This window comes from Wolffia australiana, chromosome 9 (assembly GCF_029677425.1).
Source record: "Wolffia australiana isolate 7733 chromosome 9, ASM2967742v1".
Classification (NCBI taxonomy): domain Eukaryota; kingdom Viridiplantae; phylum Streptophyta; class Magnoliopsida; order Alismatales; family Araceae; genus Wolffia; species Wolffia australiana.
This window is the reverse complement of record NC_135843.1, coordinates 17,184,272-17,199,379: the sequence shown is the minus strand read 5'-3', so window position 1 is coordinate 17,199,379 and position 15,108 is coordinate 17,184,272. Positions and strand designations below refer to the sequence as shown.

The following is a 15,108-nucleotide window of genomic DNA, read 5'->3' as shown; positions in this document are numbered from 1 at the left end:
AAGGGTAAAGATAGAAGAGAATGGAAGGACGACCTAACGGAATGTGTGATGGTAGATATATGATAAATTTTTGGAAATAAATTTCTACTACTAATAGACTACACAAATATTTTTGAACGAAGTCGAGGATGGTAGAAGTAGAGACAAAAGAAAGATGCGCTCAACATAATTTTCAAGAAAGAACGAATAAAATGATAATAGAAAAAAAGCAAAGCAGTCTCATCATTTTATTTTTATTACTTTTATTTTTTACTTTTCTCTTATTTTCTTGTTTTTTGCTCCTCGGATTTTTTTCCTTGATGTTGAGGACAACCATATTTTTATGGGGTAGAATTATTGTACATCGAGACTAAATTGAAGAAAAAGATGTGAAACATGATAAGGTGAGAATATGATAAGATGTTGAGAAAATAAAGTGTAGTAGATAGAAGAATAAGATTAGGAGATGAAGAGTGAAAACTTAATTGATCAAAGAAAAGAGGATTGACATCATAAGAGAGTCACAAATAGGGAGATATATGGAGTTGGGATGTAGGCATACTAGTAGTTATAAGGGCAGGTATAGAAGTTTCCTCTCGTGCATACACAGAAATAGGATAAAGGGTGAAGGGAAGGTGTTAGATAGTTGAGTGTAGAGGATACATAAACAAAAGTGCTCAACAATATATATTTATGTCGCCAAAGAGAATAAGAATTTTGAACTTTTTCATGCCCCTACCCCACTTTGGATTCCATTCAATTAAAGAGCTAAATACATAAGCAGGATCGGATATCCACCATTTGACTGTAAAATGGTTCTTATCTAATTCACTCACAATCGTCACTTTCCACCCATACCACCCTATCCTTCAAAAAATTTTCAGCCCCCAAATCGAACCATTAGATATCCTGGTTATGTGGAGAATCCTACTCAAGGAGTACTATGCAACAATAAGATGTGAGAGGCTGCACTCTAAATATCCTAGTTTTGGTGTTTATCTTTGGAATGTTCATCATTAATTAATTTTATTGATCTTGATTTTATTTAATTCTCTCAGCAAAGTTGTACATTTTTCAACTTTGGCATGTCCTTGACAAATTTTTTTTTTCATATTTAATTGATATTGCTCTGGCCAGGGCGACCTCATATTTAAGCTACTAGGGTTGTGTTGATAGATTTCTCACATTTACTTGGTCAGAGAAGACTTGAATAGGCCTATTCATGCTCAATTTGAAGACTTGAATAAAATAGTATTTAATAAATAAGTAATGTGACTTAATTTATCCTTGTTGGGAATAAACCTCCAGAATATAATTTTTTTCTAAAGGCTTGAATATAAGGGTCCACTCGTAAACTCTCGCCTGTTGTTGGACCTTTCTTGCAGAATAGTGTTTGCTCCTTAAGTCGCTCCCATAAGAACCTTAACTTACTGCTTAAAGGTGGAATAGTTAATTGAGGCACCTACCAACTTTATTCACTATGTCAATAGAGGACCATAATAGGCCTATTCTTCCACCTCACTTATTAATATTTTAACTCTTCTATTTTCAATAAACTACGAGTTGAGTTCACTGGCACTCTGCACATTCATATAATAATGAGTCGTGTTTACTTTATCTCCCTTTATTTTTTGCTAATATGAGTATAAGAAAGCAAGAAGATTTGAAATTTGATATCTTCATTTGTTATTGGGTGGAATATTGGATACATGTTGAAGAAAAAAATAAGGTATTCAATAATATAGGTACAATAAATGTCAATAAAAAATGAGGTCCTAGGATACATTATTAAAAATTCAAGAAAAAGTTTTACGGGGAGGTGGTAATTTTATATTGGGGGATGTAGATAGCGCATGAGGTTTATCCCATCTAGATTTTAACTTCTCTCAAAGGAGTCTCAGGATTAAGTTATATATCATATTTGTATTCTCTTAAAATCATGAGAATCTCAAAACAAAGTGGAGAAAACCAATCCACTCTGAATCACCTTGAATGCAGTAATTTTAGAGTTGAAAAATACCAAAATAAGACGAATATTAATACTCTAGAATAATACTGTGTCTATATGTCTCTATCTTAATCTCTATTTGTGTCTCGCTTTCTATCTTAATCTCTTTCCTGTCTCTTTTTATTACCATATCTACTATGTTTCTTTTTCTCTCTCTATCTATACCTCTGTCTCTCTCCCTCTCTTGATCTCTATCTCTATCGATATCTCTATCTATCTGTATCACTATCTCTATCTCTACCTCTGTCTCTACCCCTTTCTCTATCTCTATCCTATCTCTATCTCTACCTCTACCTCTGTCTCTATCCCTCTCTCTGTCTTTATCTCTATCTCTATCTCTACTTCTGTCTCTATCCCTCTCTCTATCTCTATCTCTACCTCTGTCTCTATCCCTCTCTCTATCTCTATCTCTACTTCTGTCTCTATCCCTCTCTCTATCTCTATCTCTACCTCTCTCTCTATCCCTCTCTCTATCTATATCTCTATCCCTCTCTCTGTCTATATCTCTATACCTCTTTCTGTCTCTATCCCTCTCTATATCTCTATCTCTATTCTCTCTCTATCTCTACTTCTGTCTCTATCTATCTTTGTTTCTATTTCTATCTCTGTCTCTATCTCCATCTCCATCTCCATCGATATCTCTATCTCTGTTATTAAAGTTTAACCATAAGTGAGACTAATCATGCACCTAACAGCTCAACTTAACATAATTCAAACAAAACGCAAGTATACCGCATACGCCTACATGATATAGGAACCGGAATTCGCCATAAAAGCCAGCACAAACTCTACGAGAAAGCGAAAGTTCACGAAAGCTCGAACAGAGATATTTCATTTTATTTTTTTTTATTTCTATTTCATGAAGAACACGTAAAACAAGCTACTGCAATGGCAAAGCAGATGAAACTCCGATTAAGGCAATTCAGGCGGCGCTCTTGAGCTTCTTAGCTATGGTGGCAATGTACTTACCTTGGTGGAAGGCCTGGGCGAGTTCGAGCTCTGTAGGGGCCCTCGAGCCGTCCCCCGCGTAGGTTCCGGCTCCGTACGGGCTTCCGCCCTTCACCTGCTCCATCTCAAACATCCCCGCCCCGAAGGTGTATCCGATGGGGACGTAGATCATCCCATGATGTGCAAGTTGCGTGATTGCCGTCAACCTGCTCGTTCAATGGAGAGACGAAAAGTCAACGGTCTGGTGAAGTTTCATAATTAGAATAATTGAAAACTAATAAAAAATCAATTAATAAACAAGGACTGAGCAGAAAGACGAGACAACAAGTATTAGAATAGTTCGTAATTAAAAGTCGAGGCATCACGGGTGACGAGAATTCATTCGATGGAGAGACGAAAAGTCAATGGTCTGATCGAGTTTCATAATTAGAATAATTTAAAAATAATGAAAATCAATTAATAAAAAAGGAGTGAGCAGAAAGACGAGACAACAAGTATTAGAATAGTTCGAAATTAAAAGTCGAGGCATCACGGATGACGAGAAATCATTCGATGGAGAGACAAAAAGTCAACGGTCTGGTGAAGTTTCATAATTAGAATAATTGAAAACTAATAAAAAATCAATTAATAAACAAGGACTGAGCAGAAAGACGAGACAACAAGTATTAGAATAGTTCGTAATTAAAAGTCGAGGCATCACGGGTGACGAGAATTCATTCGATGGAGAGACGAAAAGTCATAGGTCTGATCGAGTTTCATAATTAGAATAATTTAAAAATAATGAAAATCAATTAATAAAAAAGGAGTGAGCAGAAAGACGAGACAACAAGTATTAGAATAGTTCGAAATTAAAAGTCGAGGCATCACGGACGACGGTAAATGGCGAAAGACGAAATCAAATAATGTCAGCTAACAGTCAATGTTATCATACAAAAACTGAGCAGTGGAAAAGTGTAAACTAATTATGAAAAGTCATTGCCTCTGAAGGAACGGTCAACGCCTCTGAGGGGAAAAGTCAACAGCCAAGACATACGATGAAGACGCATGAGAGGAAAAGTCAATGGAGAAAAGATGAAAATAAGTAAAAGTAAGTAATGAAAGAAGAACAGAAAAGAGATGTAAGAAGAAAAGTCAAGAGAAAGTCAAGAGAACAGATTACGAGCAATCGGATCAATGGAGACCAACTATAAGAGAACAAGTGGGCAAATGGGGTGATTCAGATAAGCTATAGAGAAGGAAAGCAAGATAGTATAAGACCGTAGCACGGAGAAAAAAGGCGTGGTCAACGAGGATAGAAAAGTCAACGGAGGGAGCCAACGAGGATTGAAAAGCAGAGTCAATGAAGAACGGTGAACGGTCAACGCCTCCGAGGGAAAAAGTCAACAGCCAAGAGGTACGAAGAACACGCAGGAGAAAGTAAATGAGAGGCCCAAGGCAAAGGCACGACGAACAAGGAAAAGTCAACAGAGTAAAGAGGAAAGCCAAGGGACAATAGGTAAAAGTCAGCAATGAAAGAAAAACAGAAAAGAGATAAAAGAGGAAAATCAAAAGAAATAAGAGATGGATTTAGAGCAATCAGATCAACGGAGACGGACTACAAGAGAACAAGCTAGAGAAGGAGAGCAAGATAGTATAAGACCGTAGCACGGAGAAAAAAGGTGCGGTCAACGAGGATAGAAAAGTCAACGGTGCTTACGCGGTGGTCTCCTGGCCGCCGCCCTGCGAGCCAGTGCAGTAGAAGATGCCGGCGGGCTTGCCGGCGAGCTCCTGGGTGCGCCAGAGGCCGCCAGTGCTGTCGAAAAATGCCTTAAACTGCGCCGCCATCATACCAAATCGTGTTGGGAACCCGAAAATGAGCCCGTCCGCTTCCGCCAGCTCAGCCGGACTGATCACCGGCACCTCGCTCTTCGGCGGCGCCCCCATCTTGCCCAGGATCTCCGCTGGCAACGTCTCAGGCACCTGCCCGTCTCCAATTTGAGAAAATTTTTTTTGAACTATTGTTTTTTTTTAACTTTTTGCTCAATTGGCTAACATTCACAAGCCCTGGGAGGCTATTTTAAGAGATCTCCGCTTCTGGCTAAAATCAATTTATGATAGGTGCAATCAAAGGAAAAAAATACTCATCAATTTCGGAAATTCAAACAAAAAATTGGCTAATTTCAACATTTATTATTATTTTTAAAACTTTTTGCCGTGTACTTTGATCAGTTGGCTAACATCCACAAGCCCTGGGAGACTATTTTAAGAGATCTCCGCTGGGTAAAATCAATTTATGATAGGTTCAATCAAAGGAAAAAATACTCTTCAATTTCGAAAATTCAAACAAAAAAAAACTAATTTCAACATGTATTATTTGTTTAGAACGAACAACAAATGTAGAATAACTCCTGCATCCTAGTTCATGATGCAACTTATATAGAATAAACATTACCGGTAAACAAAGAGTGATAAAGTTTTAAGGAATTGGACAATTTTTCAAAGTTCTATCAAAACTTTTCTAATTACTTTCTCGAGAGATTATTTAGAAAGGATTAGTTATACATTTAATTGGCTTGAAAATATCAGCGGTGGATAATGTATATAAATGAATCATAATTTAGAAATGGTTTCAACTAAGAGTTGGCTGACCTGCCACAGCTTGGCTTCCACCCCTTCAACAGAGGCTGCGCCCTTTTTGATCTCCTCGGCGAGCTTCTCTACGTGACCGTACGTAGAATAGTACCTGACAATAGGCAGCACAAGACCAACTTATTAATTAAAAAACTTCCCTGAGTTTTCAGTAAATGGCTAGATTTCTATGTCTACTACGAAATTAAAATATTTCAAGAGGGTGTTCTAAAGTTCTGATTGTGTTTTCTTATATTATAGGGCAAAAATCATTTACAAAATTGTATCTATCAAGCAAGATGACGGATGAATAAATCTATGGAGTTTCTGGTTATCCATGAATGGACTTGTATTTTTTCCAAGATAATACGCCAATCATATTTTTCTTGCACATATATGCTATGGCAGGACGCCATTTTGACTCTTGGATTAAATGACACCGAATTACCGTGTTCCCAAGGCCTCGTAATTTAGGAAGTTTATATACCCCGCATGGCTTTAAATAATCCATGAAGAAATGGCTCAATAAACATAAAAGTCAGAATGTAGACATTTCCTCAAAGATTAGGTACTTAATTCAAAAGTTTTCAGACTAAATCATTGACCCATATGTTCTCCTTCTTGAAGTTATTTCTAAATTTTCTAAAGTACACGAACGAGCTCAAAGACTCCTTTCCCAGAGAAATATCGTTTACATATTTTGATTTCTAATCAGTGCTGCGAACTAATAACTCAAAAAATGTCATTTTCATTAGAGAGTAAAAAATGCTCTGAAATTTGATCCGAAGTTGAACACCACTTTCCCCCACAAAAAAAGAGGAAAAACTTTACGCCGGGCTCAACATTTCATGTGAGAGGAATTTCAGGCCTTAAACGCTAGGAGCGTAATGTAATGTAATAATGCGAAAGATTTGATTCTTCAAGACCAACAATTACTGCGGCGAATTAACAATTCAGAAAATCAAAATTTCTATTCGAGAATAAAATAATACTCTGAAATTGATCCGAAAAGATCAATTTGAATTCCAAAAAACGAATCAGCACATAAAATGTCCCAAAATAGAGGAAAATCTTTACGCCGGGCTCAACCTTCAAGGTGAGACATATTTCAAGCCATAATCTCTACGAGCGTAATTTAATCCAATAATGCGCAAGAATCAGAACGGCGAACTCAATTCTTCAAGACGAAGAATTACTCCGCCGCAGTAACAACTCGAAAATAGAACTCTGAAGTTGATCCGAAAAGATCAATTTAAATTCCATGAGACGAATAAGCATATAAAATGTCCCAAAAAAGAGGAAAATCTTTACGCCGGGCTCAACTTGTAAGGTGAGACATATTTCAGATCATAATCACCAGCAACTAATGCAATGAAATCTAACGATGCGAAAGAATGACAACGGCAGGTGTGATTCCTCAAGCCAAGATCGCATTTCTATAGAAACAGCTTCGTAGATTACACGAAGAACAAACAAACAAACACATCGGCAAAGATCACATACACTATGTAAACCTTCGTCGCCATTGCAAGACGCGACAATCGAGATCTGCACAGGAAATGACGTTATCTTCTCGAACTGAATCCCCAAGAACTGAATACACGAAGTCTGAGTCTCCATTTCCCGTATTTATAGCCACTTACCACGTGAAATCGCGCTTCCACGTGGCCGTCTCCGAGCCGTCCGATCAGGATTTTCAAACTTTCCGCCCATCCGAGTTAAAGTCAACAGCGGGCCGTTTTAAACCGCTGACGTCATTAATGACGTGATATCCTTACGTGGACCAATGATAGAGCGAGGGGAGGACAGCTGTTTGGGTATGACGTAGAAAAGTCAACGGATTTGTTTTGGCGGTAGCTTAGACTCTCTCGTCAGCTTTGCGTGGCATAGACGTCAGCATTTTAAAATGGCCTACCGGTTCGGCCCAGTTTCAAATAATAGAGGGATCAGGCCCATTAAGATGGGTCCATCCAATCGACGGCTATATTTTCCTTCAGTATCTCGATCACTCAAATCGGACGGTGGAAAATTATTGCAGCCCATTAAGACGGTTCCATCCAATCGACGGCTATATTTTCCTTTATCGTCTTGATCATTGTAATCGGACGGTGGAACAATGAACTTCCCATCTCTAAGGGACGGTGGAAATCAGGGCAGTACACTGTCCTGGTCCCACCGGTATTAACATCACAAAAACCAAAAATAATGTAAGCATGATGTAATCTATGCATTGAATCACTAAGGAATCACACCATTGGGACCATCTACACATGTCAAAAATGTATTGACCTGGGAGTTCGAGGTAAGGAGAGCAATATACTTTGAGAGTGGGAGGGAATAATATTTATCATTTACGTCAAAGGACATATCAAATCAAATGATGGAATGGCAAAGATGACGAAATCGACATGGATGACGATGAGGATGAAGTGTCAGTGGCCATTATAGTTCCGGACGTGGACGATGGACGGAACGGGACAAAGATTGTCCCGTCTGACATCCGGATATTTCAACTTCGTCCAAACCGTCCCATCCAGGGATTCCTCCATTGAAGAAAAAAATCGCCCACGTCCCGACTTTGCCAGATTCGTCCCGTCCGGAGAAAAGCTGTCCTGTCCCATCCCTTGTCCTGGACGAAAAAAAATCACTTTTAAAAATTTTAATATACTTTTCCAAGTTTTTGGGAAATATGGAGGGAGAAAACAGAGGGACATGTGTAAAATTACTTTTGGGCGGCGTCAGTGTGCGCGCATGACAAAAAGCAGGGACTTTGATGCAAAATGTCGAGGAATTAATTAAGCGAAACCATGTGGCAAGATCTCAACCGTCAGTAGAGAATCCAACGGAGTTTCGTCCATCCCATACTGCCCGTCGTCTGAGACCTCCGGACGGGATGGTTCTTTCGTCCGACGATAGGAAAACCGTCCCGTCCGTTCGTCCCTGGACGAATTTCCGTCCCCGTTTTGTCCAATCTCGCAGATGGGATAACGGCCATTCAGTCTCATCCCGTCCGTGTCCCTGCACTAAAACGGCCATTCAGTCTCATCCCATTGTCCCATCGTCCCTCACCGTCATTCGTCATCCCTCCGCTATCCCTACCTACCACGCTGGCAGCTTGTACCGGATAATTGTATAAAATCACTTAAAAAGAATTTTAATTTCATAAACTACCTCTAGTCGGTCTAAATACCTAAATAATCCATCAGAAAGGGTTCATCTAATCGACGGCTATAAACGCTTCAATCGTCTCATTCCATGTAATCGTACGGTAGACACAATCTGTATCACATGACGTCAGCATCCAGCTGCATCGAGCCTTTAGATATGAACACGTGTCAAGTATTTTTATTTTGTCACCTATTCGTTCACAAAGCTAATTAATTTATAACTGAAGGGAAAATGTTAATTACCGTTGCCAGAACGCATCCCGAGGGCGACCTTTGTCCACGTCATCCTACCCGGTAACCTTACCGCGCTATTTATACCGACCATATGAATACAGGGATATTTCCGGTGTTTCCTCTTCGTCCTTTCTCAGGCGACTGAAGTCTGAGGGAAGAACTAGAGAGAGAAATAGGGAAGAACTAGAGAGAGAAATAGCGAAGACGTAGAGAGAGAAAGGGGAAGAACTAGAGAGAGAAAGGGGGGGAGATGGAGTACCCAGACGATTTCCGGTGCCCGATCTCGCTGGAAGTGATGGCAGATCCTGTAATCCTCTCTTCGGGGCACACGTTCGATCGAGCTTCGATTCAGCAATGGCTGGATTCCGGAAATCGGACGTGCCCCGTAACGAAGATCGTTCTTCCCGAGAAGCCCTCGCTCATCCCCAATCACGCCCTCCGCAGCCTGATTGATCGAGTTCGAGGCACTTATACTTCGAATCGATCGAAAACCGCGGCGGAATCGCTCGATTTGGTCGCCGGATTGACCTATCCGGCCGATCCTCGGCGTTTGGATCGAATTCGAGCTCTTACAGCGTCGGATCCGAACTTTCGCCGCCAGATTTTGGATTCCGGCAAGGCGGCGACGGTGGTGCTCCGCCACGCTGCCTCCGCTGAGTCGTGGCAGCTCCAGGAGACGGCGCTTCGCGTCGTGCTCGATCTGACCTTGCACGGCGACGACGCCAAGGTCGGCCTCGTCGCCGATGGCGCGACAGAAGCGCTCGTCGCGGCTCTTCGCGGCGGTTCCTCAAACTGCCAGGTACGTATATAATTCATACGATTATTCATGGCGATGTATGAATCACAAGTTCATATAATCTCCCAAATTCATATAATTGTCCTCTCATATGTCTCTAGTATCTTGATTCAATTCTAGTTTGCGAGGACTAGTTGCAGAAATTATCCATCTTTTTGAGACTTTACGGGGTGATATATGGATGTTGAATTCATATAATTTCCCATCTCTGGGGTGATTATTGTCGTTTCATCTGATTTAATTCTGCTTTGTTAGGATTAGGTGATGCTATTCATCCAACTTTATGTGATTACCCGTATTGAATATAGAAATTATGCAAGGTGATGGATGGATTGATGGGAAATTCTTTCGATTCCCAATCTCTGGAGTGGTTCTTTTCCTTTCATGTGTCATTACTGTCATGATTTAATTCTACTTTGTAAGGATTAGGCGCCGAGTTTTATCCAATTATGATAATTTAATAGAGACATTATGCAAGTTGGTGGACTGATGGCAAATTCATATAATTCCCAATCTTTGAGGTTATTATTGTCGTTTTATATGTCACTACTATCGTGATTAATTCTACTTTGTTAGGATTAGGTGCATATATTCATCCGACTTTATGTGGTTACCTGTATTTAATAGAGAAATTATACAAGGTGATATATGGATGGCAAGTTCATATAATTCCCAATCTGGGGTTATTTTTGTCGTTTTATATGTCACTACTATCGTGATTTAATTCTACTTTGTTAGGATTAGGTGCAGAAATTCATCCAACTTTATAGGATTGCCCGTGTTTAATAGAGAAATTATGCAAGGTGATGGATGGATGACAAATTCATATAATTTCCAATCGCTGGTGATTATCGTCGTTTCATATGTCACTACTATCGTGATTTAATTCTACTTTGTTAGGATTAGGTGCAGAAATTCATCCAACTTTATAGGATTGCCCGTGTTTATTAGAGAAATTATGCAAGGTGATGGATGGATGACAAATTCATATAATTCCCAATCGCTGGTGATTATCGTCATTTCATATGTCACTACTATCGTGATTTAATTCTACTTAGTTAGGATTAGGTGCAGAAATTCATCCAACTTTATAGGATTGCCCGTATTTAATAGAGAAATTATGCAAGGTGATGGATGGATGAAAAATTTATATAATTCCCAATTGCTGGTGATTATCGTCGTTTCATATGTCACTACTATCGTGATTTAATACTACTTTGTTAGGATTAGGTGCAGAAATTCATCCAACTTTATAGGATTGCCCGTATTTAATAGAGAAATTATGCAAGGTGATGGATGGATGACAAATTCATATAATTTCCAATCGCTGGTGATTATCGTCGTTTCATATGTCACTACTATCATGATTTAGTTCTACTTTGTAAGGATTAGGGCCAGAAATTCATGTATTTTTTGTAATTATGGATATTTATGGCTGACAAAGTCTAATGATTCTCAATCTCTCGGTGATTATTGTCATTTTATATTTTACAACTGTCTTAATTTATCTCTTCTTTTTCATCTTTTATCCATAGTACAAATAACGGTAGAATGACAAACCCTTGTAATTCCAGATTTCTTCTGGTAATTACTGTCATCTCTTATTTCAAAACCAAGATTGGATGGTACTGAGTAAGAATTAGGCCCAATAACTCATGATTTAGTGCTTCTTTACAAGGACTAGGCACAGATATTCATGCATCTCACCATCATGATTTAATGGTACTTTTCAAGCAGTAAGTGTCGGTATTCATGCATTTTACTATCATGATTTAATGCTGTTTTTTAAGAATTAGGAGACGAGATTCATGCTTTTTTACGTGATCATCGCCAGGCACTGGCGGCGACCGCGATCACCAGCCTGGCCGTGCTGCAGGTGAACAAGTGCACGATTGGCGGGCATCCCCGGGCTATTCCAGAGCTGGTGGGGGTGCTGAAGAAGGGAAAAGGGAGAGAGAGGAGGGAGGCGGCAACCGCACTGTACGTGCTCTGCACTTTCAAGGAGAACAGGGCGAGGTGCGTTCGGGCGGGGGCAGTGCCGGTGCTTGTGGAATTGGCCGGTGACGGGCTCGAGAGGGCGATCGAAGTGATGGAGCAACTTGGGAAGGGAAGGGAAGGACGAGAAGCGATGGAGAAGGCGGACGGGCTTGTCGCGGCGTTGGCGAGTGTTTTGGTTAAGGGGAGTGAGAGAGGAGTGGGTGATGCTCTCAGTCTGTTGAACTTGCTCTGCCGTAGCAGCCGGAAGGTGAGATCGGAGGCGGTTCACGCCGGGGTTTCGGAGATTTGCACGAGGATGGGGAAGAATGCTTCGGCGTTAATGGAGACATTGGAAACTGTGGATTGGAGCTGAAGAGGTAAGGTTTGATTGTCTTCTCTTCTTGTAGAAATTAAGTGTAAAAATTGATGTTGTTTCTCAGTTGGATCATGTACAGATAGGGGGGGATAAAGAGAGAAAAATCAGCAAAAAAATGAAAAATTTCTGTTCAATCTTGAGTACCCAGATCAAGGATTTGAAGTTTTGACATTTTTTTTCTTGAATTATTTTTAAGGGTTTCATTACTTTGGCTTGGGAACATGTATGAAATGTCAATACTTTCTCCTATGTTAGTTTCTAATTTTTTGGTTCCGCAGTTTAGGAACTGATATGAATGCTTGATTTATAAATATGAATTTCAGCAAATTTCATTTGCTTTGGAGAAGGCCCGGATAACAAATTAACAATTATATCTTCTATTAGTTTCAACAATTTGAAGGCTTCTGGCATAAGAAGAGATGACTCTGAATTTCATGGAAGATGTGAAATTGAGAAGGTTTTCATTACTTAGGTTTTGGAACAAATAGGAACTTTAACAATATTATCTTCCATTGTTCTTAACCATATCCTTTCTTCTACTTTGGAATTAATGTATCATTAATTTAGCGATGTTACATTTCAAGAATGTAATATCCTTTAGCATAGTAATTGATGTAATTTTTATCAATGCTCTCTACCATTTGTTTGAACCATTTCATTCCTTCGGCTTACGTATAGGTATGATATTTAAACAATTACCATCCATTTATTTTAACAGTCGAATGATATTATATTAAATTCAAATGCTTTCAAGGTATCAAATTTATACATTTTTAATTACTATCGCTCAGAAATAGATATCAAAGTCTTCTTACATTTGTTTTAACCATTATTGTCTTCGGCTAAGTGATACAAATGAAAATCTAGCTTTCAGGCACATTTATTATCATTAACAACAGTCTAGCTAACAAGATGATGATACAATTATTTTAAGCTATTTTTGAGTCATCCTATTTAAATAAAATATTGTTTTATCAATGATCTTATTTTGCATATAGAGTCATTACCTTGGTATGATTTCCAAAAGGTGAGAGGAGAAACAAACAGAACAACAACAAATAGATATATTTTTAATTATATCTACGGAATTAGAGCTCATATCATGTTCGAATATTTTTCTGGAGATCATTTCTGCCTTTGTCTAGTATGTGGCACTTAGTAATTATGCATTGGGGTATGCTTCTGATACGTCGCTTATCTCGTCGTCAAGGTTAACTGAAAATGGAAGGGAAAATTGATGTGATTCTGAGTTATAACCATTGAATAGAGGGAAGATGAAAGAAAGTGATGGACAAATCAAGAGAGAGAATACTAGTAAATTGAACCAAATATATAAACTAACACCTTGGTCTTACTCTTATTATACTTTGATTTCAGTGGTATGAGCCTTTTGCCATGTACTCCACAATCTCAAAAATGCCTTTTGCCCCTGTATCAGATACAAGGAAAATAATACGAACATCCTAGGAATTTTTTAATGAATATCTACATCACCTGATTGGAGTCAAAGTACGAAGAATATATTTGCGAAGAAATTTAATAATTCAGAGAGTTATCATGAAACACATTCTCAGGTGCTAATTATTCTATTTCATTTCTCTATTAAATCATTTTTTTACTTAATTGAGTATGAAAAAATGGGAGGTATTATTGAGATGAGTTCATATCTTTCTCGAGCGATGTGTTTATTTTTTTGTGAGTTTAGGCAAATAAAACTTCAAATGTATTTTTGGCTTTGGACACAGAGGATTGAAATAAATGTCTAATCCAATGCTTCAAAAATAATGGGAAAAAATTCATTTTTTTCCCATTATAAAATATTGGTGTCCTGTTGAAGCCAATTAATGTGGAGAATGAACTTTTATTGTGTGAGATGCAACACTCGGAATTTCCTCCTCATCTTTAAGATATGAATGAAAAAATATTAAGGCTGGTAAAACCCTTGTTAAGTTACAACAGGGTTTTGCCATTTTTTTGAAGGCTAAAGAAAATCTCAGACATTTGTTTTCTCTTGATTTTTTTAAAAATTGAGAGATACCGATTGTGAGGTATTTCAAAGTCTTTATTCCCACACTTGTATGAGAGCTGCAGGGTGACTACTCAATTCGGGTCTCTGTAGGAGTGCATACCTACTCAGATCCCTTAAGTTTGGTTTCTCGAGCTCCAAGATCTACTGGAGAGCCCATGCCCTCTACTAGGTACCTGGTATTGTCCAAGACCAACTATACAGACTATGTAACAATGCTTGAAGAGGTGTACAAGGATGGAGGTGTACACTTGTGTCTTGAATGGAGGTGATCTAAAACCTGATCGACCTGTCTGATACAAGGATTTGGAGCTAGATCATATGGATTTCAATTTAACTTTATTTAGTGGAAGCATTTAACATAATTTATTTTATGGGACAAACAGATGGCTTCATCCACAAAGGGAGAGCTGGATATGTGTTAGAGTCGAGGAAGGCTTTACATGACGGCAAACGGGGTCCACGTACATTGTATACCGAATTAGATTTCTGGCTAGCCTATCTCAAGATCCACATGAGTTCAAGTGAACATGAAATGGAAATGAGAATTTCAAATGATTATTATCTTTTGGTAAGATTGTAAGGTGACGGCCTCATAGTTAATGGAGGCCAAAATTCTCATATTGTCATCTTAAAGATAGAAAAAGAGAATTAAACTATGTTTTTTCCAGCTCCTATTTGGGGATTGAAATATCTCAAGAAGAAGCAATGATCAAGCTGATTTAGCGAGCTTATCCTTGATCATTATGGTGCTGTTGATTCAAATGATGTGCAAATACTTGTGGATGCTAGATCTATGCCTCATCTATCACATTTAGATGCCAGTTTCAGAAGTCAGATTCAGAGGGTGAAATATTTGACTCATAATCAAATTAACATGATTTATTCTGTTGGGCTGTTGAGAAGGTATATGTGAGAGATTATATCTATGACATATTTGTGAGGCATGAAGGGTATGTTGAAGTAAATCAAAGGCACAAATGATACTTG

The 15,108-nt window shown here is 38.7% G+C and overlaps 2 protein-coding genes across 2 annotated transcripts; one reads left to right on the top strand and one right to left on the bottom strand.

Moving 5' to 3' along the window:
- Window positions 1-2,792: 2,792 nt before the first annotated feature.
- LOC144707664 (putative NAD(P)H dehydrogenase (quinone) FQR1-like 1) lies at window positions 2,793-7,164 on the bottom strand. Its single transcript, XM_078580888.1, has 4 exons — window positions 7,046-7,164; window positions 5,564-5,657; window positions 4,632-4,894; window positions 2,793-3,141 (listed from the first exon to the last, which is right to left on the bottom strand). Exons 1-4 carry the CDS (start codon window positions 7,066-7,068, stop codon window positions 2,910-2,912), a joined length of 612 nt encoding a protein of 203 aa, XP_078437014.1. The 5' UTR covers window positions 7,069-7,164; the 3' UTR covers window positions 2,793-2,909.
- Window positions 7,165-9,063: 1,899 nt separating this feature from the next.
- PUB8 (plant U-box 8) lies at window positions 9,064-12,314 on the top strand. The gene is made up of 2 exons (XM_078580906.1): window positions 9,064-9,742; window positions 11,574-12,314. Exons 1-2 carry the CDS (start codon window positions 9,194-9,196, stop codon window positions 12,087-12,089), a joined length of 1,065 nt encoding a protein of 354 aa, XP_078437032.1. The 5' UTR covers window positions 9,064-9,193; the 3' UTR covers window positions 12,090-12,314.
- Window positions 12,315-15,108: the final 2,794 nt, after the last annotated feature.

Excerpts from the sequence above, each read along its gene's own strand:
- LOC144707664 (XM_078580888.1), bottom strand. The coding sequence starts at position 7,068 with ATGGCGACGAAGGTTTACATAGT. Across the intron at positions 4,895-5,563 it reads TGGAAGCCAAGCTGTGGCAG|GTGCCTGAGACGTTGCCAGC; the intron begins GTCAGCCAACTC and ends GGAGACGGGCAG. Across the intron at positions 3,142-4,631 it reads GGCGGCCAGGAGACCACCGC|GTTGACGGCAATCACGCAAC; the intron begins GTAAGCACCGTT and ends TTGAACGAGCAG.
- PUB8 (XM_078580906.1), top strand. The coding sequence starts at position 9,194 with ATGGAGTACCCAGACGATTTCCGGTGCCCGATCTCGCTGGAAGTGATG. Across the intron at positions 9,743-11,573 it reads GCGGTTCCTCAAACTGCCAG|GCACTGGCGGCGACCGCGAT; the intron begins GTACGTATATAA and ends GATCATCGCCAG.